We start from the raw sequence: 26,683 nt of genomic DNA, 5'->3' as shown, positions 1-26,683 counted from the left end.
ACTCTGAATGTCCGCATAGTGAACATGAAGTGTGTGGATCATTTTACCTGAACAACTCCCTTAAGGGTATACCCACTTAGATGCCTGAAGCAAAAATATATATTTTTTAACCTTCAATACAGTTGTAAGTAAGCACGGGTATACATTGTCCTTCTTTAAGTCCATGACTGAAGTAGGTAAGACGTATCATTTATTTCTCGTCCAATATGTGTTGTTTGTTGTAAAAACTATTTAACAGAAGCCTGCAAAGAATGGCTTACTTACCTTTGATGAGAAACAGTACAAAGTGCACCGTGGTAAAGTAATGATCGTAATAGGACATTGAGCTTTCGAAAAGGACTGAGCTTGAGTTTGCTTTCCAGACAGGACGGCTTTTTAAGCTTAATGAGTGAACATCCCAATGAGTGCTTAGTGTCTTGTTTGTTCCACTGAAGACATGGAACACTGACGACCATCGCAAATCGTGGTGGATTAACTGCATTCCAACGTTATAATCCTGTGGAACTGTGATCACCTTCTCACAGGCATGGCGGCCTTTTGCTCTCACAACCAAGTAGTACACTGCGCTAGAATCATCGATAAAAGTGTCATTTTCAGAGCACACGTTGATGTTCTTCTTCACACTCATGTCGGCTATTTTGAAAACATGGTCGTTAAGGGGCTTCCAGCTATAATAATACGTAAACCCGTAGCCTTTGGTGTTTACAACATTAGTAGTCGTGAGGCTCAGAAAAGGAGATTCTAGAAGTACTCCAGACCCCTCAGTATTGGTTATTGTCGAGTTTATGATGTCGGGTGAAACTTTAAAGGGATCTGGATACATCATTTGCACTCCCATGCTGGCAGAATTATTCACCAAGACGCCATTGATGTTGTGCTGATTGACGTCCACCCTTAGAGCAATACCAGGGATGCTGAGGTCATCTCTGTAAGCGAAGCCTGCGTAGTCTATATCAACATTTCTGATGTCACTTTTCTTTGGTGTTATCGTCATGTGAACGCCGCTCCAATAAGGAGTTTTGCAACGAATATACGCGACATAGCTGGAGCATGACGATGATGCCATCCAGTTGTTCCCGTTGCAGTGTATGATACTGTCACTTTCATCTGAGTCACATCGAACATTATGGACAAAGGTCTCTTTTCCATTTGAGTAACGATAACTGTAACCTTTTGCTTCATATCCTAACTGCCTGCATACTATAGTAGGCACATAGTGATATCTTGCTAGGCACACCGGCATCCATGTGTTATTGAACCATATTTCAAGTGTTCCATCCCATGGGTCAGGACTACCAACGAGTCTTATTTCCTTTTGCAAAGGCTTCTTAGGAATAAGCTTTACCCTCTTGTTCTCTGTACCTTTGATGACAACCTGACCAAAAACAATGAAAACGGCTTGCAATGGAAATTCCAATGTGACATTTCCTTCAATGGTAAGGACGCCATTAGGTAGAACTATGACATCCCCTACTACCTGGTAAGTGTCACTGTCTTTTGGTAAGGTGACAGTTTGATTTAGTGTTCCACCTAACATATTTCCTTGAAGGAAACAGAAACGACGGGTACCATTACGGACCTTAACTGTGTTAGAATGAACGGAATCCAGAAATGGGTAGTACTGAATCTGTGCTAGTTCGACTCGATCGCCAAAGTGAAAAATCCTTTTTTCTACTTTGCATTCGTCTCTTGAGCCCCACCAGTTTTCCCTAGCCTGAATAACTCTTTCTTGATCTTTAAGGAGAGTTGCCATTTCGTTAGGAAACAAAGGATTGACAAACGAATTATGCTCCACGGTGATTGTCCCTTCTTTTACGGCTAAAACTGCTTGTGTTTTAGTACGAACATAGCTGCTGGAGAATGACTGGATGGCTCGGTTCTCGATGAATGAGTTATTGTTGAAGACGATGTACCGCTTTGTGGGAAAAGCATTGTAGTCAACGAAAACAGTATATTCTCCTATATTCTTGAGGAAGGTGCTGGATAGAACTCTCACATGGGCAGGAAAGGAATAATCGTCGGAACAGTAATTGTCATAGTAAGCCACCTTCAGTGCATAACCACTATTGTTCTTGATCTCGTTATTTGCTAAGACAGCACTTAGCTCGTACCATTCTGGACCATGGATGTAAATACCGAATTTCTGGTTTCCCTCGACCGTGTTTCCGGTAAATGAAAGTTGAACGCTTCTGTGACGTGGATAACTAGAGTACCATCTGCAGCCGGAAGGATAAAACCAGCAACCACCGAGCTCGTTATTGGCAATTGTAGAATTGGCCACTGTAACAGCATAGTCCTCGACACCTTGTCGAAATCCATACATCAGACCAAATAAGACCCCATAACGATTGCTTTTCAAAACACTGCAGTTCTGAAGATGGGCAGACTGAAGACGAGCGTCAAAAGAATCCACAAGCCACAGTCCGTTCCATTTGTTACCATAAACATAACAGTCCTTTAAAGTCAGTTGTCCTTCTTGGTTCTCTAAGGAAAAGCCATCAATTTGGTTACCAATGGAAGACCACGATTCTATGTTCATGCTGCTGACTCCTTGGTAGAAAACCAGGCCTGTTTTCAAATTGTAAGATGTGGAAATTTCCTGCAAATTAACGCTACCCGTGAAAACCTCTTTAACATGTACGCCATGTAACGTATTTCCGTCAAACGAGGAGGATGTTACGTTCATACTCTTGGTTCTTACTCTTTCAAACAAAGCACCGTTCTGTGAGTTTCCAAGTGAAGTTATGTCTGAAAGAAGAATCTGGCAATCTTCACGGAAGTCCTTGAAATAAACTCCTTGGCCTCCGCTGTTGCGAAGAAACTCTGTGTTGGAGATATTTATAGTAGAGTCGAGTGGGTTTGAGATGTATAAGCCTTCACCCAAGTTCTCGTTCACGTGACTGTCAGTCATTAAGAAAGATAACGTTCCTGACTCGATTACCATTCCTGATTCGTGGTTTTTCGAGGATGTGACAGTTTCAAGTACCACTGATCCCGACATTTTCTCAATGTGCGCGCCACGTTTTTGGTTATCAGCAAGCACAGATGATACGACATGGAGTCTACCGTGTGCTCGCCTTATATGTAGGCCAACACCACCGTTTTTCGACGTCACCGTGTTAAAAATTTGAAAATAGCCCATCAGGTCATATACTGCAATTCCGGTTTTAAAGTTGTTGGAAAAAGTACTCTTTGATATTAGAAGGGATGGAGGCGACCCTGCATAGAAATAAAACCAAGAACATGATAAAAATACCCGGAAAAAGATCTTATAAAAAACCTTGAAAGTTCCGACCTCTGTTCAATAAACATACAATGAGTGTCTTTTCACAAGACAGTTTTTCTTGGCCTATATAAATAATCTACCGTTCTTTTTCATTCAGAGTTTCCTATTCGGAACAATATTTAGCTGTTTTGCAACCGAATACTTGTGTTGTAAAAGCAACAGACGAAGCAGGAGAAAGCAGTTTATACAAGAAGACAAGAACAGTTCAAACATTCGGAGCAAACCAAAGCGTCGTGTATAACTTTGAAGTAAGTCAATCCTGGATACATGATAATAAAATTTTTAGGTCTACAATCTCCTTAGATCAACGTTTATTTTGAGAAGTTACTGCTGTAACTTTAACAGGTACCTTGATCTTCCACTATGATCATCTCCAGATTGGCTGGAACTTTGGAATTGCCTTTAGAATAGAAAGAAATTTCCAAGACACAACTAGAAGCAGTTTTTACCGTCTTTCCATTGTACTTATCTGTAATCTTGATGAGTACGTTGTTGTTGTGTGCACTTCCATCTGTAATGTTGAGCTCAAATTCACTTCCTACAATCGACCGTAAATGCACGGAAAGTGTTCTTCCAGGTCGCGCTCTGAAGACCTACAAAATAAAGTAATTTATAATAAAATCGAACCTCTATAAAATGCTAAGACAGCCGAGGTGAAGGATTAATCGTCCCTGTTGGAACGGTGACTGCTATTAAACGATTAGATTATGAGCTCGAGATTTCTATCACGTATAGAAATCGAGAGCGAATAATCTAATTGTTTTAGTATAAATCTACTAGTTGTTCAAAACTTTAACTAAATCCTCTTCACAGACACTTCGAAAACGCCAGGAAGGGGCTGTCATTTTATTAACAAGCACATACTGCTAAGCCACTCAGTATCTATCACAGATTATAGTTCACCACTAAATTTTCTCCGATTGTTATTGGTTTAAATCGATCACGTGACGCGATAGTGTTCATCCGCGGAGAGACACTATCAGCCCATAGTGCTTGTTTGTGAGTCTGTTAATTTCGAAGTCCTCTTGTTTGTTTGTGAGTCTGTTTGCTTGTTTGCGAGTCTGTGTTTGTTTCTAAATCTGTTTGTTTGAGAGTGTGTTTGTTTCTTTGTTAATTTTTTTGTTGTGAGTCTGTCTGCTCATTTGTGAGTCTGCTGTGAGTCTGTTTGCTTGTTTGTTGGTCTTTTTTGAATATGTTTCCTTGTTTAAGTCTATTAGCTTGTTTGTGAGTCTTTTTGCTTTTGAGTCTGTTTGTTTGTTTACGAGTCTGTTTTGTTAGTGATTCAAATTGTTTGTGATTCTGTTTGGTTTCTTTTGTGAGTGTGTTTGTGTGTTTGTCAGTGTGTTTGGTTTGTGTATCTGTTCTTGAGTCTGGGTGTTTGTTTTGGGGTTTTACTTTCTTTGTTTGTTGTTTTTTTGTGACTCAACTGTTTGTTTGTGGGTCTGTTCTCTTGTTTTTGATTCTACTTGTTTGTGAGTTTGTTTCTTTGGCTGTTTGTTTGTTTGTGAGTCTGTTTGTCTATGGGTCTGTTTGTTTTTGAGTCTGTTTAAGAGTCTGTTTGTTTGTTCGTTTAAATTTGTTTCTTTTTGTTTGTGATTCTGTTTGTTTGTCTTTGAATCTGTTTATGAGTTTGTGATTTTGCTGTCCTATTTTGAGTTTGTTTTTTTTCTTCGTGAGTCTGTTCGTTTGCATTTTTTTGGCGTGTGACTCTGTTTCCTTGTTTTTGAGTCTGTTAGCTGGTTTGTCAGTCTTTTTGTTTTTGAGTCCATTTTTTGGTTGTTTGTCCGATTGTTTGTTTGTTTGACTGTGAATTTATTAATTTGTGAGTCTGTATGTTTGTTAGTCTGTTCGTTTATCGGTCTGTTTGCTTGTTTTTGTGTTTGGTTTGTTTTATGGCTTGTTTGTTTGTTTTTAAGTCTGTTTTCTTGATGGTGGGTCTGTTCGTTTGTGAGTCTGATTGTTTGAGTATGTTTGTTGTTTGTTTGTTTGTGTGTTTGTGTGTTTGTCTGTGTGTCTGTTTGTATGTTTTTGCTTGTGTCTTTGTTTGTGTGTCTGTTTATGAGTCACTCAGTTGTCTGTGAGTTTGTTTGGGAGTCTGCTTGTTTGTCTGTGGGCCTGTGTCTGTTTAAGGTTTTCTTGTTTTTGAGTCTGTTTTTTTGTTTGTAAGTCTGTTTGCTTGTTTGCGAGTCTGCTTGTTTGTGTGTTTGTAAGTCTGTGTTTCCTCGTGAGGCTGTTTACTCAAGTTGTTTTTGAGTCTGTTGTTTTTTATGTGTGAATCTGTTTGTTGTGAGTCTGTTTGCTTGTCTCTGATCATGAGTCTGTTGAGAGTCTGGTTGCTTGTTTGTGAGTCTTTGTTTGTGGGTCTGTTTGTTTGTTGATGAGACTGTTTTGTTTGTGAGTCAAATTGTTTGTGATTCTGTATGTCTTTGTTTGTGAGTTTGTTTTTTTGTTAGTTTGTTTGGTTTGCGTGTCTGTTTTTGAGTCAGGGTGTTTGTTTTTGGGTTTTTCTTTCTTTATTTTTTTCTCTGTTTGTGACTCTGTTTGTTTGTGTCTGTTTTCTTGTTGTTTTTTTTATTCTGCTTGTTTATGAGTCTGTTTGTTTGTTTTTAATCTATTTTCGAGTCTGGGTGTTTGTTTTTGGGTTTTACTATGTTTGTTTGTTTGTGAGTCTGTTAGCTGGTTTGTCAGTCTTTTTGTTTGTGACTGTTTGTTTGTCATAGAATCTGTTTGTTTATGAGTTTGTGATTTTCTTTTCTATTTTGAGTTTGTTTCTTTGTGAAACTGTTTGTTTGTGAGTCTGTTTGTCTGGAGTCTTTTTGTTTGTGAGTCTGTTTGTAAGTCTGTTTGTTTGTTTGATGGGGGTTAGTCTGTTTGTAAGTCTGTTTGTTTGTTTGATGGGGGTTAGTTTGTTTGTGAGTCTGTTTTCTTGTTTTTTGGGTCTGTTTGTTTGTGAGTCTGTTCGTTTGTTTGTGAGGCTGTTTGTTTTTTGTTTGTTTGTATGTATGTTTGCTGAATAAACTTGTTTATTAATCAATGTATTTTTATGTTATTTTAATACTGGGCTTCCTGCGAAGTAGCTTTTTATTTAGCTAAGCGGTGTTGTTACTATAAATAGGGACGACAACGCAACGACAACGCGGACGGCGACGGGAACGCCATTAGACCAGGGAAAAGCCAAAAGGTCGACTGCGAACGACTGGTGGGAAACAGGTTGACGTTCTGCGTTCGGGCCCGACGTGAGTGAAGCTCATTTCGCATTGTCTGAAAACGTGAGATTTCGCTTTCGTTTCCTTTACTGTGTCAACGCTAAATAACCCGTAATACTAATTTCGAGGAACTTTAATGCTTGTTTTCTCTTGGTGTGTGAGATATTTCATTTTAAAGAAACGTCGAGAAATCTGAAGCGAACTCAAGCCAGTCGGCGAACATGTGAGTACCGTGAAATATTCTTTTTGAAAGCTTACCGTTTAAGTTTAATAGTTTAATAATATTTTGTCATGCTAGTACAAAAATAAATCAAAGAAATTACAAAAAGTACATGACTGGAGAATAATTGAGGTAATTTAAATTCCCAAACAAAGAATATTCTCCGATATTAAACATTCCAAAAACTTAAGAAATAAAATTTCAGTGCGTCCCAAAACTAGCCTAATTAAATTGCATACTAAAATTGACACTAAAAATTATGAAATAAAGACAACTTACACGCATTTGAACCGAAATTTTTCCTTTCAAGAAGTACTCAAATGTCAGATGGCTCATTATGGTGAAATTCTAACACATCTAAAAGGGTAGACACCATTAAAACTTGTATAGCTGTTTTCATTTTCAGTCGTAAGATCAGTGGGTTACTTAGATCTTTATCAGTCGGAACACGGATGTGTTGTGCCAGTCTGACTAAACATCTGCTGATAATAAGTTCATTTACTTCACTGTACAACTCAGCGAGAAGGGGCAAGTCGCGTTTGTGGAAGCCAAATTCGGACAGGCACTCGTCGTCTTCAAATCATCGAAGTTAAAATCAGTAAAAGGAATCATAAGGCTGGTCGAGATCGTTAGACCAGTTTAAATCGTACAAGAGTAGAAGTTCGTCATCGTTTAAAACACCTTCATCGTGGATTATCAAGAGCTAATTGCGAACTTCTTTCAATGAAGTCATCCTGATAAACAGAGGACGAATATCAATAATGTCCATAACCTTGAAAGTGCGGAAACCACGGTTTCCGACGGTGCTGCTTAATGTTTGTGAATTCTCGCCATAATGACGCTCTCTCTCCAGCCTTCTCACAGGCTTCGGTGTCGCCATCGCCGTCCGCGTTCCCGCTGCTTAAAGTCCCTAATAAAGAATACCTTAACATACAGATTTAGTCAAGCCTAAAAGCGGAGCTCTTGGGCCGGGTTGTTCAAAGCCTGAGTAAGATAACCCAGGTTAAGCGAAAATTTCACTTAAGTTTTGTAACTCTGCGATGAGGTTTTCTGTATGTTGTTTGGCCGGCCTTCTGTTTTGAGTTTGCATAATCTCATAATACGCAACACAAAAGCAGTGAAAATTACTTGTATACAAGAAATATTTATACTTCTGTTAACTTTTAAACCTAGGTTAGCTTAACCAGCTTACGAACAACCCGGCCCCATTTACAATAAGTTAGTCTGGCATGAGCCCGCGATCCAAAAGAAAACCAGCATTTGGTCAGCGGTCAACTTCAAAAGAGCATGTGACCTCGATGAGCCCTAAACTTGCGCCTGCGATATAGTCACGCAATACTGGTCGGCGGATACCTTGTTTTGCAAGTGTCACTTGACCATAATCAGGAGGGAGAGGTGAACACGTCAGATTTGGCTGACCCTATGATCATGGCCATTATGACGTCACGGCGAAAGAAGTGCGCAAATGCACAAAATTTTCGAAAATGGCGTCGTCGCCTCTCGCTGATACAACTTTTTGAGGCAGATTTCTCCGATCATTCCAGCTTCAAATGGTATTGTATTTGGATCTCAAGGAGTAACTATCATTTTTCTTTCTTGAGAGGTAAGTAGATTTTAATTATGACCGAAAAATCTCGCATAAAGTGCATTTAAAGAGTTACAGTCATCGCTCTGCGGTGGAAATATGTGGGGAAAAATTTTGACTGTTCGCCCTGTAAAATTGCGTTTTTTGCGTGATCGGTAGCCTAAAGAAACGTGTAACTTAGTCACAGAATAGTTTATATGTATAGGAAAATATTGTAATTGAAGATGATTTTGAAGAGTGAGCAGTAAAAATGATCAGTTCATTTGAGTCTGAAATATCTGCGATCTCGAGCTCGGAGTGTTCTTTCAGAAAACTAAAACCTTTTCACATTTTCTACAACAGGCCTAGCAAACAGAAATATTATCCACAATGACGGAAATGAGAATTTTCACAAACAAGAACTTAACTTTAATTATTTAAATAAGACTTAAAGCCTACCTACTGCACAACGGTGGTTAAAATGCAGACAGAGGATAAAAATGAAGACTGCAGACTTTTTTAGAATATTGTATTCCCATTTCCTTTATAGAGAGTTTAGTTCTCCTGTTAGCCTGAAGTATACGGCTCAGATTAGCCAGCGTATGGTTAGCTCGATCTCTCTATAAATGAAAATGGGAATATGATATTCTTAAAAAGCCTGCAGTCTACATTTTTACCCATGGTTTGCAGTCTAGTCTTGTAAGACTTTTCTTTAAACATAATGACATACAAGGCTCTCTCTCCTCTGCATAGGCCTCTCTTATGCTGCTTTGACCTTAGGCTGGTAGTTGAGAGTATATTCAATTTCCCTTAGGGAACCTCTACGGAGGAGAGAGTACAAGGCCCCATTTATATGGTCTAGGGTACTGGAGACAACACTATCAGACCCTTCTGAGGCAACTTTATCAAGTGTTTATATGAAATGAAGTTGTCCCTCCAGGATTGCTTAAGCCTTTTTTCATATTCTAACGCTCAGTTGTCCTTCTTCCTTTGGCTTCCTTTCAGTCATTTGATCACTGTGGGGTTTTGTGAGTTAATTTTGATTTCTTCATACCATGAGTTGTCCCAGGTAGGCCAGTATTTTGACGAAAACAGGTTATCAGGCCTACCAGGGTTACCCTGGTTATGTTGCTAAGGGTGACTTGTGTTTCGCTTTCTCAACAAAATGGTGTGAAAGTTAACTCATCTAGGGTCACTGCAGGGAGGGCTTTCTTTGTTACCTATGACCAAATAAGGGGCCTCACCGTCCGCTGTAATCATGTATGCTTATATAACAAAACTTGAGTTCCAAACTTTGGTCACCTTGAGTTCCTGTTGCTGATCTTATGATGTTTACAAAATTGGCAAAACTGGAAAAGTTTGATTTATTTTAATTCCTAAACAATATTGTAACTTTTGTTTATGTCAGGATCCAAAAATGCTTTATGCAGAGTGTTTGTTTTAGTTTGTTTGACATACTTCAAAAATTTTATTTTTCCTTTGTGCAGGTGAGGGCGCTGAAAAAAATTCTTTATGTGAAAATCTGAAGACCTCAATTCAATACATTGATACTGGAAATGAGCTATATAATGTTTTATAAATTATGATATTAGCTCCATGTACATTACCGCATTGTATCTGCTTGGACGGGACTTAAAAGGTGGATGGGGTTGGATCATTTAATTGTCAGAATTAGTTTTTTTAATGGTAAATACATATTGAGTTCCTGGTGCTAGATCTCATTAGGAAATCTATCTTTTAGTTTACATTTTGTGTTGAAAAGAGTTAGGGGTGAAATAAAAACCAGAGGGAAGGGAGGTCACGTCAACATTTACTTCAATTTTCAACTGGTGAATATTAAGGGAAGTTTTATTTGATCGTAGGTTACCATCTTCCACTAGCTACCTTTGCAAGACCATCCAAGCAGGCCCGTTTTCTGACCATATAAAGCTATCTATTTATTGTCAATGTACTGTCAATTAAACATTTAAAACCCAATCTTGTGTGTGTGTGTGTGTGTGTGTGTGTGTGTGTGTTTTTGTTGTTGTTATTTGTGGAAAATGTACGCTTATCACTTGCATGATGCATTCTCTTGAAGTCAAAAATAAAGTCATCAATGCAAAAAGCAACAGGGAACCTGGGATGGATGGAGCTGGGGAGAAATCAGGCTTGGGGTTCATGTTTAAAAGTACAACCTCTGTGACACTCTTCTCTACAATATTTCTTTGTAGGTCAGTTTAAACTTAATGTAAAATAACTGTTGAAGCTATCTTTATTTACATACGATTAACTGTGATGAAAATTAAAAGCATAAAGTATAAAGAAAAGAATTGATTATCATTTCAAACTTAGAGGCAGTAAAGCTTTCACGGTGTCTCAAGACAGATACTATTAGAAAACAAGGGGTTTGGTTACAATAAGAGATCACCTTTGTCACAATCTTCCTTAGTGTACTGAACTCCGTTTTGGTGATAAGTCATTTTGGCTCAACAGGTTTCTCCTGGATAAGTTAACTCTTATTGCCAACGGCTTAGCATAAGACGTGTCCCAGTTCATATTTTTCTTTCCTCTTCAATTCACTTGCTGCTTGGAACCAGATTCTCTATTTTTTAGTTCTTTCCATGTAACATCCTACACAGTTTTCTTTTACAGTCTATACAGGTTTAAGTGAACTCACTGAGAAATTAACAAAAAAAAATTAGAACCCAAAGCAACAGTTTAGGATGCCTTTCTTGTCAGAAGTTCAGAAGAAGCTGCGAGACAAGAAACAGCTTTGCACTGCATGCGGACGCCCGAGGAAACAGATCCTGCTCCGATCTCATATTTGACGAACATTTTCACATGAAATGAAGCACCTTTCTGTTAAGGTCTCGTCCATGTTATTCTGAATATCATCTGTTTCATCTAGGTCTCCCATACAATGATTTTGTATCATTTTACCATCTAAAATATCCACACGTCTGCTCGGAAGCCTGCGTCAGTTGGTTGGCCTTGCAGAAGAAAATTTTCGACGGTTTTGCGGATAATTTAGGCCAAAAAAATAATTCTTTGGCGCATTATTTACTTACCAACTCAGTATATGACTTCATAGCTTAAATTTCTTTGTAAGGGAGCATGTTCCATCGAATACTTTCACATATTTCGAGGTTTTCGATTATTGATCAGCAGGTCCTCCACGCTATCGTCTACAAAATAATGGATTTAAATCCACTGACCATTTTTATGCATAGTTTAAATGATTCGTTTTCATCACCATTCAAACGTTTTAAACCATATCAAGATCATATTTTTGTTTGTGTTGTTCATTGTTGGGTTCTCCAGATATCGCCTATGAAACGAGCACAAAGTTTCACTTTTAAATCACGTTTTCAATTAAGCGATCTCGAAATTTTGCGTGTTTTTGATCCTTTTGACGTCTAGTTTTTGAAAACCAAAGTATTTTTTGACAAAATATTAACAGGTTATCTTATTCCTGTGGTCTGTTGATCGCTTTCTTTCAAATTCTTTGGGCAATCATCGGATGAAAAACTTTTCTGGTGTCATTATTTCAGCGGCCATTGAAACTTCACGGGCCGGCTTACGAGTGACGTCATAATGGCCAAGATCATCGGGCGCGCAATCGCAAGCGAAGTTGACCTCTCCCTCCTGACCATAACAAATGAGCAATATCAAAGGAGGCTATAAATCAAGGCTGTATGTCTCTGTCAGCCTTTTAGCTGGAGTATGGCCGCCATCATGCGCGACTCCGTGGTCGCCGCCGTCGTCGTGCGTACGCGCCCACGAGCAACACCGCTAGCTATGATAACCAAGAGAAAATCAATTCATGGGTTTCCTTTTCCTGTCTTCATGGGTATGGGGCTCCACTTGGCGGTCCTTCGGGACGCCGGACCTCCGCTATACCTTACCTTTGTTGCAGCTTAGAGGAAAACTTGCTTAATCACGGTTTTAGGCTAACTAGTGTAAACATTTCTGTAGTTCGATGACCGAGACAGTCTGAGATAGTGATTAATATCTCATTTATTGTATTCTTACCTTGCTACAGTTAACCGTCAAAGCTTTCCCTGTTGCCTTTAGAACAAAAGGCACAGAGGCCGCATCTGGGATGATTGAACAGAAATCCACCGCATCTAGAATCCGGTTGTAAACAAGTCCATCTCCAAAGCTTGTATTCTGCACGGTGGTATTTTCAATTACGACATGCCCTCCAGAACTCTCAATATTTGCACCAGCCAACGCTGATCGCAAGATGGTCGTATCCATTATTGCTAGTTGATTTTCAAGTTCTTTCACCAGCAGGCCTGAAGCTCCATCTCTAATTGTAACATTTAGTAAATCTGGTACCTTCTTAAGTGCTTTGATCCCTTCAAAAGCATTCACTATATCTGCATTCTCCAAGGATGAGTTTCCTTGTTTCTCGGTAAAATTTGTCGGTCCGAAGTAAATACCTTTCCAGAAAACCGTCTCAGTCAAGAAAGGCATCAGGATGTCACACTCAATTCCAACGTCGTAGGAATGATCTGTCAGGGTCGAGGATCATCGATTTTCAAACAATGTAATAGGAAAAACAGAACAATTTTCCGATTAGTGAAGTTTTACAAGTAGGTTTCTTTTCATTACACCCGCTTTCAGCGTTACGTGCATAGCAACTATCTTTCGACATGTCATCTTTCGACATGCTATGTAACCTGGCCTACGTTGAAATGTAAGCACAACGGACTTCTTTACGGTCAGACTCAACTTTTAGTCAGGAAAGATGGATTTATTTGACATCAAACTGAGGTTAGGAGATCAAGAAGACATTCTATGAGAGATAAATCGACTGTTTTGAATGTTTACATCTTTCGAATATTAACTGAGCAGTAGCGGCCCAATTCTACCGGAAGTCACTATTGAGAGCCAATCGACTACACTAATATAAAATCATTTGAATTATCCCGTAAATCGGGAGTCTACAATCTTTTTCATTCGTTTTAGGGCAGTAATTATCATATACTTTTCATTTGTTCCCCTGATAACCGGAAAAATTGTCAGTTTCACAGGTAAACGGTCTTTCAGCTGTTCATATGGCATGTCGAAAGATGGAACGTCGAGAGATGGTCGAAAGATGTCGCCTATGCACGTAACACTGAAAGCGGGTGTAAATGATAAAAATAAACCATATTTCTAAAAGCCAAACTAACAATACGGAGAGTTTTAAATATATCTCACTCAAACAAAGGTTATGACTTCTGGGAGGGCTCTAAGAGAAAACGCCGGACTGGCTAGAAAACCAATTAGTCTCGTTACGAGCTATAACCTCGGTTTGTGTTCATTTTTCCGTACCTCACCAATATTGCAGGTTTATTATTCAATTCATTTCAACTGGTTGTAAATCAGGACTTGTGGAAGATTTATATTATCTCAAAGAATTGACAAGGCATTTTATTGTTGCTTAAACCATGTACGGTTTAGTTGATCTTTGGTGATGTCCTGGAAAAACTCAAGGCACTCGTAAAGAACTAGGAGGACATTGCATGAACTTTTCTTCAAAAGACCAATTTTGATGTATTAAAATTCAGTCCAACACAATAGACCTCAGTACAAGGCTCTGGGGAACAAAGCCGACACACTCTGTAGTTTTTCCCCAGAGCCTCGTCCTGAGTTTTATTGTTTTAGGCTGAATTTTAATATATCGAAATTGGTCTACTAGCCGTTTACGAAAGAAAAAAATCTTATTTGGTATATCACCATTTCGAGGCTGAAAAATAAGAACACAGCAATTCATTTACGTGTTTAATATTTGACTTCAATCGTGAGCTGTTCTGCAAGCTACCACTGTTTTGTGCGTCACGATCTTCTGATCTTTTCTTTGTTAATTTCACGTTTAATTCGAAAAGCTTCAAACATGCAGCAACAACAAACAGAATGAGGTAAATATTTCCTAACTTTTTGAGTTTCTTCATTTTAGCGGAAGATAATGTGGCTTTTGAAAGTGACTATCAACACCAGTTCCTAAAGGTTAAGACTAAAGATAACTCACAGCACGAACGCCAATTGTAGCCACAATCCCAGAGACTTTCTTCCTGTCCATTACAGCTCACATCCCTCATGTAGACGGGGCCACTTCCGGGATATGTGTAATACCTCTTAGCTCCGAGGAAGCCAAGTTGTCTACAAGCCACTGCAGTGTCTCTGTAATCCCAATAGTAGTTACATATAGTTCCCCACTGTCCCTTCCATTTTAGCTCCAAGCGACCGTTGCTGGGAGAGGTGCCACCAGCAAGCCTAATCCCAGGGTTGTAGAATCTGCCTAGGTTGGTGTTGTTGCAAAGAACTGTTTCATTACAAGGAAGTGCACGAAACGTTATTCTATTTGAATGCGTTCCCCTTGCGCGTAAAGATCCGTGAACACGAAGCCCTACGGTTGGAACGAAAAGCACTTCACTACCTGCTTCTATGGTAAGAGTTGCATTGTGGGCAACAACCAAGTCACTTGTCACCAGGTATGGACCATCTGCGGGATTGAAGGTGCGGTTACCAATGACAGTGCCGTTCACTTCCTGGAAAGATTTTCTCAAGTTGGCACAACTTCCATAGGTCAAACAGAAGAGCGAAAATATCCACAGCTTTGCAAGCATTGCTGTGAATTGGCTCCAAAACGGTGCCCACACCGACAGGTAGCTGTTACACTTGTTTTCAATCAACTCTGAAATACCAAACGGTAATTAACAGTTATCCCATGTCCCTATTTTGTTAAAATCATTTACGGTAGTCTCCAACCGCGGCGAACGGGATATGAGTTCTAGTAAACCCTTCTTATAAATTTAACTATACATCGATTGAGTGACCTTCGGGCAAAAAATGGCTACCAAGGCGATGAGCTGGTCTTTCGCGTTTGGAGTCGAATAAAAACTCCTAAAACTAAAGTTTACTTTAGTCTTTAAAAAGACTATTTGGTATACAACAAAGTTGGGTGAGTTCGATCTATCGATAACGTTGACAGCGGCTTTTAGACGAACCGTTGCCAAAAATAATATGTGAGGGTTTGACGCTGAAAGAGTGTTATTATTCAGCGAATTATTCTTCTTCAAGCTCTCATACTATCTCATTACAGTATTTTTATGCACGGCTTGGACGTTTATATTATCCAACGTTATATAAATGCAACTATCCTTTATAGCTAGCGCTCGGGAGAGAAAAAAAAAGAAGCTTCGAACACCAGGATGATTCGAACCCGTGACCTTCAGATTAACACATCTGTAGTCTTACCACTCATGTACTGCCCTACTTTATACTGCAAAGTCACATTTTTAGTTGAAAGAAAACAAACTCCGGCCAAAAAATTTACTTTACTGTTTTTGTTATATTCTTAATCAAGCTACGAGGGCCTAAAAACAAGAGTTAATATGATCTTTGATAAAGTTTTAGGCCAAACCACTAAATTTGAGGCTCATTGCTTCAAGGCTTGGACTCAAAACCAGCTAAAAGCCGCCCAAACACCTTTGACGGCCCTTCCCCGGAGAATAGGGTTAAAAAATGTGTAGAAAGATCCTTTAATTACGAAGCTCAGTGAGAAAGAGCTCCACGTTCATTTTTTGTTTTCTCCCTCGCTTTATCGTTGGCGTGAAAGCTGCTATTTAGGTAGCCGTAGGGCTGCTGTCTGTTATTACTGATATCCGACTTGGACTTTTTTTCTCGGTTCCATTTCTGTACAACACTATTGCATATTAAACTCTAGTTAGTGGTAATAGATACCAGAAGAATCAAAAAAAAAGTTTCAGAAATCTCAGAAATAAGGTTTTAGTAATGTTTACCCTTGCTCTTTTCTTCGAAACCTCACGGAGTGAATGAGTGAGTCACACAATTGCAGAGGTCCTGACCCTTGGAAAAAATGTCGCATTGGAAACTGATGCTGTGTTTAGACCTGACCGGTTTACCGAGGTACCAGAGTTTACTTACCTAGGTAAACATTTTCCGTGTGTAAACGCCAAGTGATACTTTGGTAAATGCCGCAAAAGACAAAAGAAATTTAACCAAGGTAAAAGTTGTAATTACCCTGTGATCAGACATGGTTACAGTTGGTAACCAAGGTTAAGATGACAGATATATCCGCTTGTGGCGGCGTAATATATCACTTCCCGTGGTGAGCAGATTGTGCAATTGCCGACAAAGCAAAGCGTTTCTTTTCCAGTTTTGACTAGGTTACCATGGCAGATAACGTGGAAAGATTAGATCGATCTTCTTACGGCGAACAATCCGTCACGTAAAAGAGAGCATTGTATTTTTCATTCTCAGTATTATTTACAACTTTCTCTAGACAAAGTTCGGCCCTTTGTTGTGTAATTATTGTCGATATATTTTGCCACCAGGGAGAATGCTGTATATACAACGTATCCACGTTTCTACGCATATAACCATGCATACTCTGGGTATGATAAAGCAGCTGAATTTTCGCCGCAATATTATGGAATGAGGTCCTCGCCTATGAAAATGATGGCACCTCAATTTGCTCCTGTTCCGCTGCGGAGGGATCCCCGTCCAAGTTCGAATTTCATGACGTTGATAATGTAGCGCGCGCGACTGTTGAAAGATCAACTTGAGTTATTTCACCCGGTATAAACACTGGACGAATGTACCAAGGTTAAGTAACTTGACCTTAGTAACTGTTTACCTTGGTAAAAGCTCAAATGCAAACACAGCATGAGTGATTGATTCCCAGAATTGAAGACATGACAAGTCGCTGTTTTTGCTCAAGTTTTGACTGAGAGTTACCTCTTAGCAGCCCATTGTGCAGGATCGATTGTTTATCTGCTCGCTTTCGCAGCTCACTGTATGGAAACAGACACTACCTCCACCTTATTTACTAGAAACAGTGATGGTGCTGCAACCACGAATCCTTACCGCGATGTGCATTCATATCTCATTTTCTAGTCTTCATAATTTTAGCTCTCCTTCCTCGAGAACGATGCAATGAACCACTTTCTCCGACCATAATATGTTTTGACAAGGATATGTCATAAAATTTGTAAAATAAAGTGGTCTTGGATTCTTATCGTTGCCATGTTCAAACCTTATTTTAAATAACTATGGCGGAATCCCAACACGGTCTGGTTCCCTGAGTAGTAGACTCCGCAAAAAGTACGCAAAAATGGTGGTTCTGTGAGATCGTAAGTCCTCAGTCTTTTATCTATAGCTTACTGTTTGATAACAAGTACTTGGTAGTTCTCTTAAGGTTTTAAGCTCAAGAATATTGGCAACTTGCCACCTGAACGACGACTGCTAAAACATAAACAGTAAATAGTATTATGGACGTTTGTCACGCACTTTTGTCACTGCTCGCATACGACAACAAAGATCACGGCTTTTCTCTTTTCTCCTAACAACAGAAATAAAATTATAAGCTAAAGCTAACCTAACAGCTTTCAGTTTTAGGCCTTATAGCTACTATCAGAGACTTAATAATGAAGACGATCAAAAGTAGAGATGAATAACAAGCTGCACTTGAAGATTCCAAGAAACTTGAGTGCAATTTCAATAAGGTGGCTATACTGTTCCCGATCAGTGTTCACAGGGGAAAATGTATTTAAAGCCAACCGTGTGGAAGTTTCCTTCAAATCTCAGGCATAATAATTACGTACCGAGGAAAGCCAGACAAACTCCTCAGATTTTCATTAACGGCAAAACAACGGCAAAGTTAAATTCAAAATTGATATAGACTCGCTTAGGATGTGCCTTTAATATTTGTTTATGTCTAGACTGTTTTTTTTTTTTTTTTACATTGACATATAAAACTGAGCAAGGGAATTATAGCAACCACAAATGTATTTTTCGGCATACTGAATTTCAGCAATTTCTATATAGCCATGAAATGTTCGAAAGCAATCCTATTTCATTTTTACAACGACTTTGCAGTGCGTTTTTGCTCAGAGAACTGTTTTTGTTTGACCATCAGTTTAATTTAAACACGCATCTCTCTCACCTCCGCTGAACACCTCGGATCTGAGATATTAAACCATTTACCTCATCTAATGACTAATGTTTTGATATTATTCTGTCCTCGTGAGCAACAGTATATTTTAGAGGATTTTCGTCGGTTAATAGAACGCAAATTTCGATTCTACATATAGCGTGTAATACTATAGAGTTAACATAGTCATCGACGCTCGCCAATACATTAGCGGACTTCAGTTTTATCCTGACAACGCTAAGTTGTGAATTTGATTAACAATCGCATAGTCACGATCAGTATAACTTGGTGGCTAAACTAGGAAACTTATGTTTCGGAAGATAAAATTTGTGTCCGAGAAGCAAGTGTCTTTGACCTGAGGTAAACACCATTGTCTTGTTTCCAAAATTGGTTTCCGCAACATGTTTCCCGCGTGGTTAAACTATAAACATTTTCCCCCGCAACAATAAAATGTTTCCGCAACTGTTTCCCAGCCAGGCCTTAGCCGGACACACAGTCGTCTGCTTACTAGCAGTCATTCACTCGCCCGCTAACTGCAGGTAGGAAAATGCAACAGCTCTGATGTCTGATATGGATTTTGTTTGTTTGTGTTTTTTTCAATTGCATTTTCTGGAACGCTGAAGTAGGAATCAAATGCGAATATGTAAAAACGGGACTTAAAAGACTTACCTCAACTGTCCGTGCAGCTCTGCAAATTCAAGAGTCGTAAACAAGCCAATTCGCTGCTGATGTTACGGTTGCTGCTCCTCAAACGACGAAAAAGGTAGCTTGCAGACGCTCCCGTCCAAGAACAGCCGAGAAAAAGTTGGATAATTTCCTGACGTCATCATGAGTAATTCTAGGAAACTTCAAACCCGGTTGTTGGGGGGGGGGGGGAGGGAGGAGGAGGGAGGGGGGGTTCCTAACGTGAGTTCTATTCTATGTGCGGCGCCAGTGAGTACGGCATTTGTGCCCGGCGTTCTAATCTGAAACAGCACATGCTTCGTGCACTCTGGTCTTCAATTGGGTATGTTTTAGAAGAAGCCACTTTGTCATTATAAGTTAACTCTGATCAAGATCGAATTTAAGCCCTTCTCAAATTACGCTCCAGGGTAAGGTCTGAAATATACGGGGTCATGTGCTAAAAATCGTCGCAAAATCGCAAATTATTGTCTGTCTGAAACAGCGTAAAGGTTTCACGAGGCTCGCCACAACTTACCAAGGGTCTTTTCGCTGTTCTGGCAAATGTATGGAAAGTTATAAACGCGACCGGGCGCATTAGATTTGGCCAATGCGATATTTGTCTACTAGAATCTTAATTTTGCTATTCATAAATCAGGACCTCAGCTCTGAGTAGCAGGCAAACTGAGGCTCTTGCCTCAGTCGTTTTGGTTTGGTTTGTTTTTGTCGTTTACAGTCATTATAAATACCCTAAATACCTAGTAATATTTTTTTTTTCATGGACATTGCCTCCGTTATATATATATATTTTTTTTTTTTTTTTCTCTCTCTCTCTTTTTTTCAGATATTGCGCTGTAATTTGTTCGGAATGCGATGTACAAGAAAATTATTCTAACTTGGCTCCGAGTCTTGCAGGACAAAATTGTCAGTTTTAAATCTTCTTATGCCCCTCAATTCCCCAAACAGACTTGGAGGCAAATAAAACACCACCAAGTATAAGAGTTTGTCCTGAAAGCCTCGGAGTAATCTATCAAACGTGGCCTATTAGTCTCTAAAGGAGAGAAAAACATTCCCAGTTTAATCAATCTCTTGTTTTATAACTCCCGATGACAAAATAGCGATTGAAACATATGCGAAATACGATCGTGAATGTTTGTCACGAGCATTTGTCACGAAAGATCCCCAGTCATCGTTCGCATACGAAAAAAAGCGTCGCTTTTCTTTTCTGACAACTGAAAGAAATATAAAATATACGCTAGGGGGAACTCAACAGCTCTTCCTGAAAGCTTAACAGCGAAAAACACAGTCTTAATTAGCAATGATGAATACAAATAGCTGCTCTGGAATTAAGAGATTCCGAGAAACCTCAGAATAAATACAAGATCAGTGAAATGCATTTTCAGCTAGCCGAACGTGCGAGCGTTCATTGCAAATCTCTGGTCTTTCGTCTTATAATGAGGTAACGTGGAAAGCCAGAGAAACTCGTATTATACTTCATTTTGTGTGTGATCTGAAATCAGTGCTTAGACCAGTTCAGGCACTTGTTTTTCTGGGGTTTTGTTCTGAATTCTGTGAGTATAACTGTGTCCCTCCCCACTGAAAAGGTGCTTGGCATCAAAGAGCACTGGCTTGGGTTTATTAGCAGTGTATCTATATCAATTCAAGAAAACCTTACAGAATTAAAATGGTGGTGTGATAATATTGAAAAAGCTGACTATCCTCTTTGTACCCCAAATGCAAAGATTGACATCGCCTTGTACACGCTTCACTCAAGGGTTAGGGTGCAGTCATGGGCATTGAAAAAACAGGAGGCAGAGGGACATGAAGCTGAATCAAAGAATCACATTAATTGCCTTGAACTTATGGCTGTATTTTGGGGGTTGAAAACTTTCTGCAGTAGAATGAAAAGTGTCCATTTTTGCATTTATTTGGACAATACAACCACTCCTTTATTAATTCTATGGGAGGGACATTCTATAAAGTGTAACTCTGCTGCTAAAGATATCCGGCAGTTTTGTATTGAGAGATATCTGGATTTCTGCAGCTCGTATCCCAGATAAAAATAATAGAGTTTGTATTAATAATAAAGGGTGGAATTGCTGAGGCCAGACATATTTCAACAAGTTACACAAATCTGGTTGAACCATCTATTGACCTCTTTGTCTCTAGGCTAAATAGTACAATACACAGGTGTCTTGTTATGCATCCTGGAGACCTGATCCTGGCACAACTTAAGTAGATGTTTTTATTACATGGGAAACATAACTTTTCTATGCTTTTCCCCCGTTTGGTTTGATTGCTCATTGCCTGCACAAGATAGCAAGGGTAGAAGCAGAGGGCCTTTATGCATAATGATTGTTCCCTTCTGGCCTACCCAGTCATGTACTTACAGCTGTTACACCTGATCATAGATGTGCCGAGGACATGTCCACAGCAACTGACCATGCTCAAAATGCCAGGGAAAGATCATGAGTTTGGTCCATGAATAAAGAGGATGTTCCTAATGGCTCGCAGATTATCAGGGCTCCCTTGCATTGAAGCGCAGGGAAGTTGCATCGTCACGATCAGTATAACATAGTCAGGCTAAACTGAGAATCATATGTTTCGGAAGCAAAATTTGCGTCGGAGAAGCAAACGTGTCTTTGACCTGAGGTAAAAACCATTTCTGCACAACCCAATATACATGTTCAACTCTAGTTAGTGATAACAGATACCAGAATACTCAAAAAACTGTTACAAATATCTCAAAAACAAGGTTTTGGTAATGTTCAGCCTTGCTCCTTTCTTGGAAACCTCACGGAGTGAATGTGTGAATCACACAATTGCACAGGTCCTGACCGTTTGAAAAAATGTCGCTTTTAAGTCGATTGGTTGCAGTACCATCACTGTTTCTAGGAAATCAAGTGGAGATAGTGTCTTTTTTCATGCAGAGAGCTCCGAAATCGAGCAGCTAAACAATCCTGCACAATGGGCAGCTAAGAGGTGATTCTCAGTCAAAACTTGAGCAAAAACAGCGACTCGTTATGTCTTCAATTGTGGGAATCCAGCTTAATCAAACTCTTGTTTTATAACTCGTAATGCCAAAATAGTGATTGAAACATATGCGAAATACGATCGTGAATGCTTGCCGAGCATTTGTCACGAACGGTCCCTAGTCATCATTCGCATACGAAAAAAAACGTCGCTTTTCTTTTCCGAGAAACCAGAGTATAAATCTGTATAAATTCTAATACCAATCAGTGAAATGCATACACTATTCAGCTCAGTCGAACGTGCGAGAGTTCACTGCAAATCACTGGTCTTTCATCTTATAATGAGGCAACGAGGAAAGCCAGAGAAACTGACGTTCTACCTCAAAACAACAGCAAACTGAAATGTCAAAATTTTTAACAGACCGCTATAGATGTGTCTCTAAAGGCTCGTTTGTTTGCGTCTTGACTGCATTTTACATCGAAATTAATGACCTCAATTAATTAATCAAGGGAATAAAGCCATAAAATGTTCGAAAGCAATTACACTTCATTCTCACAAATGTAATTCTCAACAGTTTGAGGAGCAAGGTCTCTAAAGAATGTGCAAACGTTCTCTTCCAAGAAACCATCAGCTTCATACACACTGACCTCCGCTGAGTTGCTCGGATCTGAATTCTTAAACAATTCGTGATCACCTCTGTATCATAATGGCTAATTCTTTTGATATTCAACTATCTTCGCAAGCAACTATGTCTGGAGGATTTTACTTGATACTATTAAGTCAATATGGTGCCCGATTCGTCTTGGCGGACTTCACTGAGTACGTTTTATCAAAATTTTACGCCAAGTCGTGAAGTTTAAGAGCTAGTACCCCATTTTCACGATCAGTACAACTGAGCGCACAGTCCTTCGTTTCCCGGCCAACAATCAGATTAGCTGCCGCTAGGAAAATGCAACAGAACTGAGAGACCTGATGTGGATAATTTTGTTTGTCTTTCCCAGTTCTAATTCTGCTACCCTGCATAGAGTAGTATTATAGCAAATTTATAACGGCACATGTACATCAATCAAAAGAAAGTTACTCACAACTATCCGTTGTCTTCTACAAACTCAAGATTCACACACAACCCAATTCGCAGTTGATGCCCTGGTTTTTGTTTCTCAAACGCTCGGTCATTACGACAACCAAGGTATGTCTTCAAGTGTGTAAATGCTCCCTTCCAAGAAAGGATCGTTCGGTTGATTTCATGACGTCATGCAGTGAGATTCTGAGAAAACTCATCTCGTTCCCAGAGTCTTTTCGGCGTTGTTTTTCAAGACAGCCGCTGGTGGGTTTCTCTCACTTGTTTGTCAAGTTTCTGCAGGGCGGGTAGCCAGCACCCCCTCTATTGTTGTTTCTAATCTATAACATTGTAATAAATTATTTCTAACTCTGGGGTGAAATAAAAGTGATTTTTTTTTTTTTTTTTTTTGTTATTGTTTTTTGTTTGATCATCTCGCAAAAATAAAATGATCAAGAAAAAAAAGTACCTTGTGTGAAAGATTCGCCCATTCATTAAGATCCGTGGACTTAAGTAGTGCTTTGTACGGCAATTCTCGCTTATTTTCGATATTTGGCTCGAGGAAAATGCATCAGCACTGGAATTAAACCATTTACACGTGTTTTATTTAATTTCCGGGTCCCATTATATATTTGAAAATCTCGTTCCTTATTTTATGTTCTTATTCGCCAAGAAAAGGATATGAGCCAGGTATATCATGAAACTGGTCAAATGAACTGGTTCTCAGTTCGCAAAGTAAACATTGTTTAAAACAGCTCCAACATGTACTCAGAAGTGAAAAAGAACACCGGAATTCTTGGGGGGAAAACTCCTATACGAAAATAACGGACGTACTCGTCGTACCCTTCAGTATCTTTTGGTTTTTGTACCTCATAGGGTGTTCAGCTTCAAAAGTTTCACAGCGGGAGCTTTCTCGGTACCTTTAAAGGGTGTTGAGATATAGACATGACAGGAGATAATGTGTTGTTTTAGAATTGGTACCTGTTAGTGGTGAAAAATGGTTCAAGCCACGCCCACAAAACAGGATCTTAGTACTTCTAAAGGGTTCTTTTCGAAATTTTTGCCGTGCATTCCCGTCCTTTTTATATGGGAGTCTATCTCCCCCCCCCCCCCGCCCCCGCCGCCGCCTGGTGGAGGGAAGCAGAAATATCGCTGCATGTAAGAAAATTTCACTTAGTGGTCTAGTGTTGAAAGCATAATCATTATAATGTAAAATACTGGATTAAGCTAAGATTTTGGTGATTCGAATAAAGTTTCTACGTTTAGTGGAGTTATGTAAGGTCAGAGTAGTATACATTAAAGAAAATCAGTCTAATTCTCAAACCAGCAAATGGTTTTGGTTTTATTTCTAATTGGCTGACAAAGTGGCGCGGGTTTTTTAGCTAATCTCACAACATAGTAACGCAAAACCAAAACAAATACCGTATGATGCAAATTACTTCCACCTCAAGTGAAAACTGCTATGTGTTTGCCTATGTCGAACACGTGTGTTATACTGTCATGTTACAGTGATTTCTTTTACTTTCTGAGCCCGCTGTGCCAGCGGTCAATTGTACGAAACATGTGCTTAATGTGCTTAATACAGTTTGGTATGACCCGCCATCTTGTGTTGTGTTTTTCATTGACTGAACTTGAGTGGAAAAAAAAGTAGTTTAATCAATTCAAGCAAGAGACTATCATCTAGATCATAATTTCTTGACACAAATCGTGATTTAAAAAGACCAAATTGCACAATTATGTTTGCTGGTTATTGTGACTGATATAAGATTCAAGCTACTACAAAGAAAGAGCTCTTGTGTTATCAAGAGGCGTTTGTTGTTATAGAATCGCAAAAGATCAAGCATATATCTTAATTTTCCAGTATGTCTATTGCTGCTTCAAAAATATTTTACAACAAATCATTGTTTTGCTCAAAGAAGTCAACTAACTCCTTCATCTATCTTTCTCCACTTGAGTCCTATTCATTACGCTAGGCCGTATCTCTCAAGTCTCAAATGATAAGTTAAAGAAAATGGAATTATATTCTTCGCAAAATATTATTCATTGTTAGAGGTAAAATGACCAGAAATTGAATTTCACTGAATTTAAGGCTCAGGGTTATGCTTATATAGATTCAAGATGAAGGGTGTAGTATAAGAGTTTGTCAATGAAGGCGAACCGTGGTAAATCAAATGCTCGAGGCCTCGCAGTACTAGGTGGACAACCATCAACAAATTCTCTTTGCATATTCGACGTAAAAAGCTTATAACTTTTCAGTGACTTTTGTCATGAAAGTGGAAAATTTCGAACATTTTAGACGTTGTGGCAAGAAAGCAATGCGAAATGCACTTGATCACTGTGGAACTCAAAACATCCTTAATGTTTACAGACTTCGCAGGTAGAAGTCAGAAAATAACATTAATAACAAAATAGCTATCTTTAAAGAAAATATTGTGATGTATACATGACACTTTTAAGAGTTATATTACAATGGATGTCTTTTAACAGTTAGTAAAAAGTATACAGGGGCTTAAACACGTCCTCCCAAAGCTGAAGAGCGATTTCCTCGTCAATTGTTCGCCAGTCTACCTCGGACTCGAACTTTCTGAATCCAGGCGGCGGGTTCTTGTGCAACTCTTGTAGAGTCTTTCTCTTCTTCCCGGATCCTTCCTGGTTACTTCGACTGATGTCTTCATCTGCTTCTGCATCAACACAAGATTCGCCTTGACGTCGTGACATACGATTCGCAACGTGTTCTGCTCCTTCTCTCTCTGCCGTTCTAGTTTGGTTACTCCGGAGATCATCAAATGACTTTTCGTGTTTGTTTCTGCCCACCATTTTCGCTATACACGTTCCCATTCTGAATTGAAGAAAATATTGACTGCAAACCGATAAGGGTCTATTTACACTTTTCAGTTAAATGGCAAACTCAGCGTAACCAAATTTTGCTTATTTGAAGCACACCAAAAAGAGGGACTACCTCGGTTCAACAGCAGTGAAAAATGTACTTTATTAAACATAACCTTGAACACAAAATGCCGAATGTCCGGAAAAGTCCTTTTGCGTCAGGTTAGCTATATTTTTCTTGTCAGTAATACTCTTTTTGCGTCAGGAGAGGTGTATTTCCGGGCCTGTAAAACCCCTTTTACGTCATCAATCTTGCATTGTAGGTACATGGCCGTACAGAAGGCATCCCTTTAGCGTCCAGGAGACCTAATTTGTTCATTTTAATTAACACTCTCTTTGCATCGTTTTCATGTTAGTAAAACACATGTAAGTAAGAACAACCTTATTTCGCATGTTAGAATTCGAAATACCTTTCTGTGTTAGTGCAAATTTATTGTTTTATGTTAGAGAAATTCTCTTTTCGTCAATGTTACTAGAGGTCGTGTTACTAAAGATCGTTTCACGCCAGCAGAAACTTATTACTCATAATAGTAATATTACTTTTTGCGTCCGAAGAAGTTTGATTTTCATGTTGACAAAATTCCCTTTTCGACAGATAAGCTTTATTTTCATGTTAGTATCACTCCTTTTGCATCATGAGAATTTTATTTTTCATGGGTACTCCTTTTGTCTCAGTAGAACATTATTTTTCATCAGTTAGAAGTATTCCTTTAACGTCAGTAGACCTTTATTTGTCGTGTTAGTAATGCACTGTCAAAAAAGAATTATTTTTCATGTAAGCAATATATACTGCGTTCACACTGGCAACGAAGTTTGTTTAGAGTAAACATGTTTAGATCAACGAAACTCGTTTCTGCTAAACATGTTTGAAGTTACATTGTTTACAATATATACTTGTCCGTT

At 39.0% G+C, this 26,683-nt stretch overlaps 1 protein-coding gene across 5 annotated transcripts in view; it reads right to left on the bottom strand.

The window, feature by feature from the left end:
- The window catches only part of LOC145502324 (uncharacterized), a 65,707-nt gene extending 42,703 nt beyond the window's left edge, over positions 1-23,004 (bottom strand). Inside the window, exons 1-5 of one of the 5 annotated variants that reach the window (XM_081481583.1) lie at positions 22,920-23,004; positions 14,275-14,940; positions 12,288-12,772; positions 3,636-3,879; positions 265-3,219 (exon numbers count right to left, since the gene is read on the bottom strand). In XM_081481583.1, the coding sequence (XP_081337709.1) occupies positions 265-3,219; positions 3,636-3,879; positions 12,288-12,772; positions 14,275-14,872 (4,282 nt within the window). In that variant the 5' untranslated portion in view covers positions 14,873-14,940; positions 22,920-23,004. Of the gene's footprint in view, positions 1-264; positions 3,220-3,635; positions 3,880-12,287; positions 12,773-14,274; positions 16,325-18,870; positions 18,950-22,919 lie in introns of those variants that run through there. The other 4 variants (XM_081481584.1, XM_081481585.1, XM_081481587.1 and 1 more) reach the window with 4 other exon arrangements.
- Positions 23,005-26,683: the final 3,679 nt, after the last annotated feature.

Source organism: Orbicella franksi, chromosome 11, assembly GCF_964199315.1.
Source record: "Orbicella franksi chromosome 11, jaOrbFran1.1, whole genome shotgun sequence".
In the NCBI taxonomy this organism is placed as follows: domain Eukaryota; kingdom Metazoa; phylum Cnidaria; class Anthozoa; order Scleractinia; family Merulinidae; genus Orbicella; species Orbicella franksi.
The sequence above is the reverse complement of the archived record's forward strand: the minus strand, read 5'-3'. Positions and strand labels throughout refer to the sequence as shown.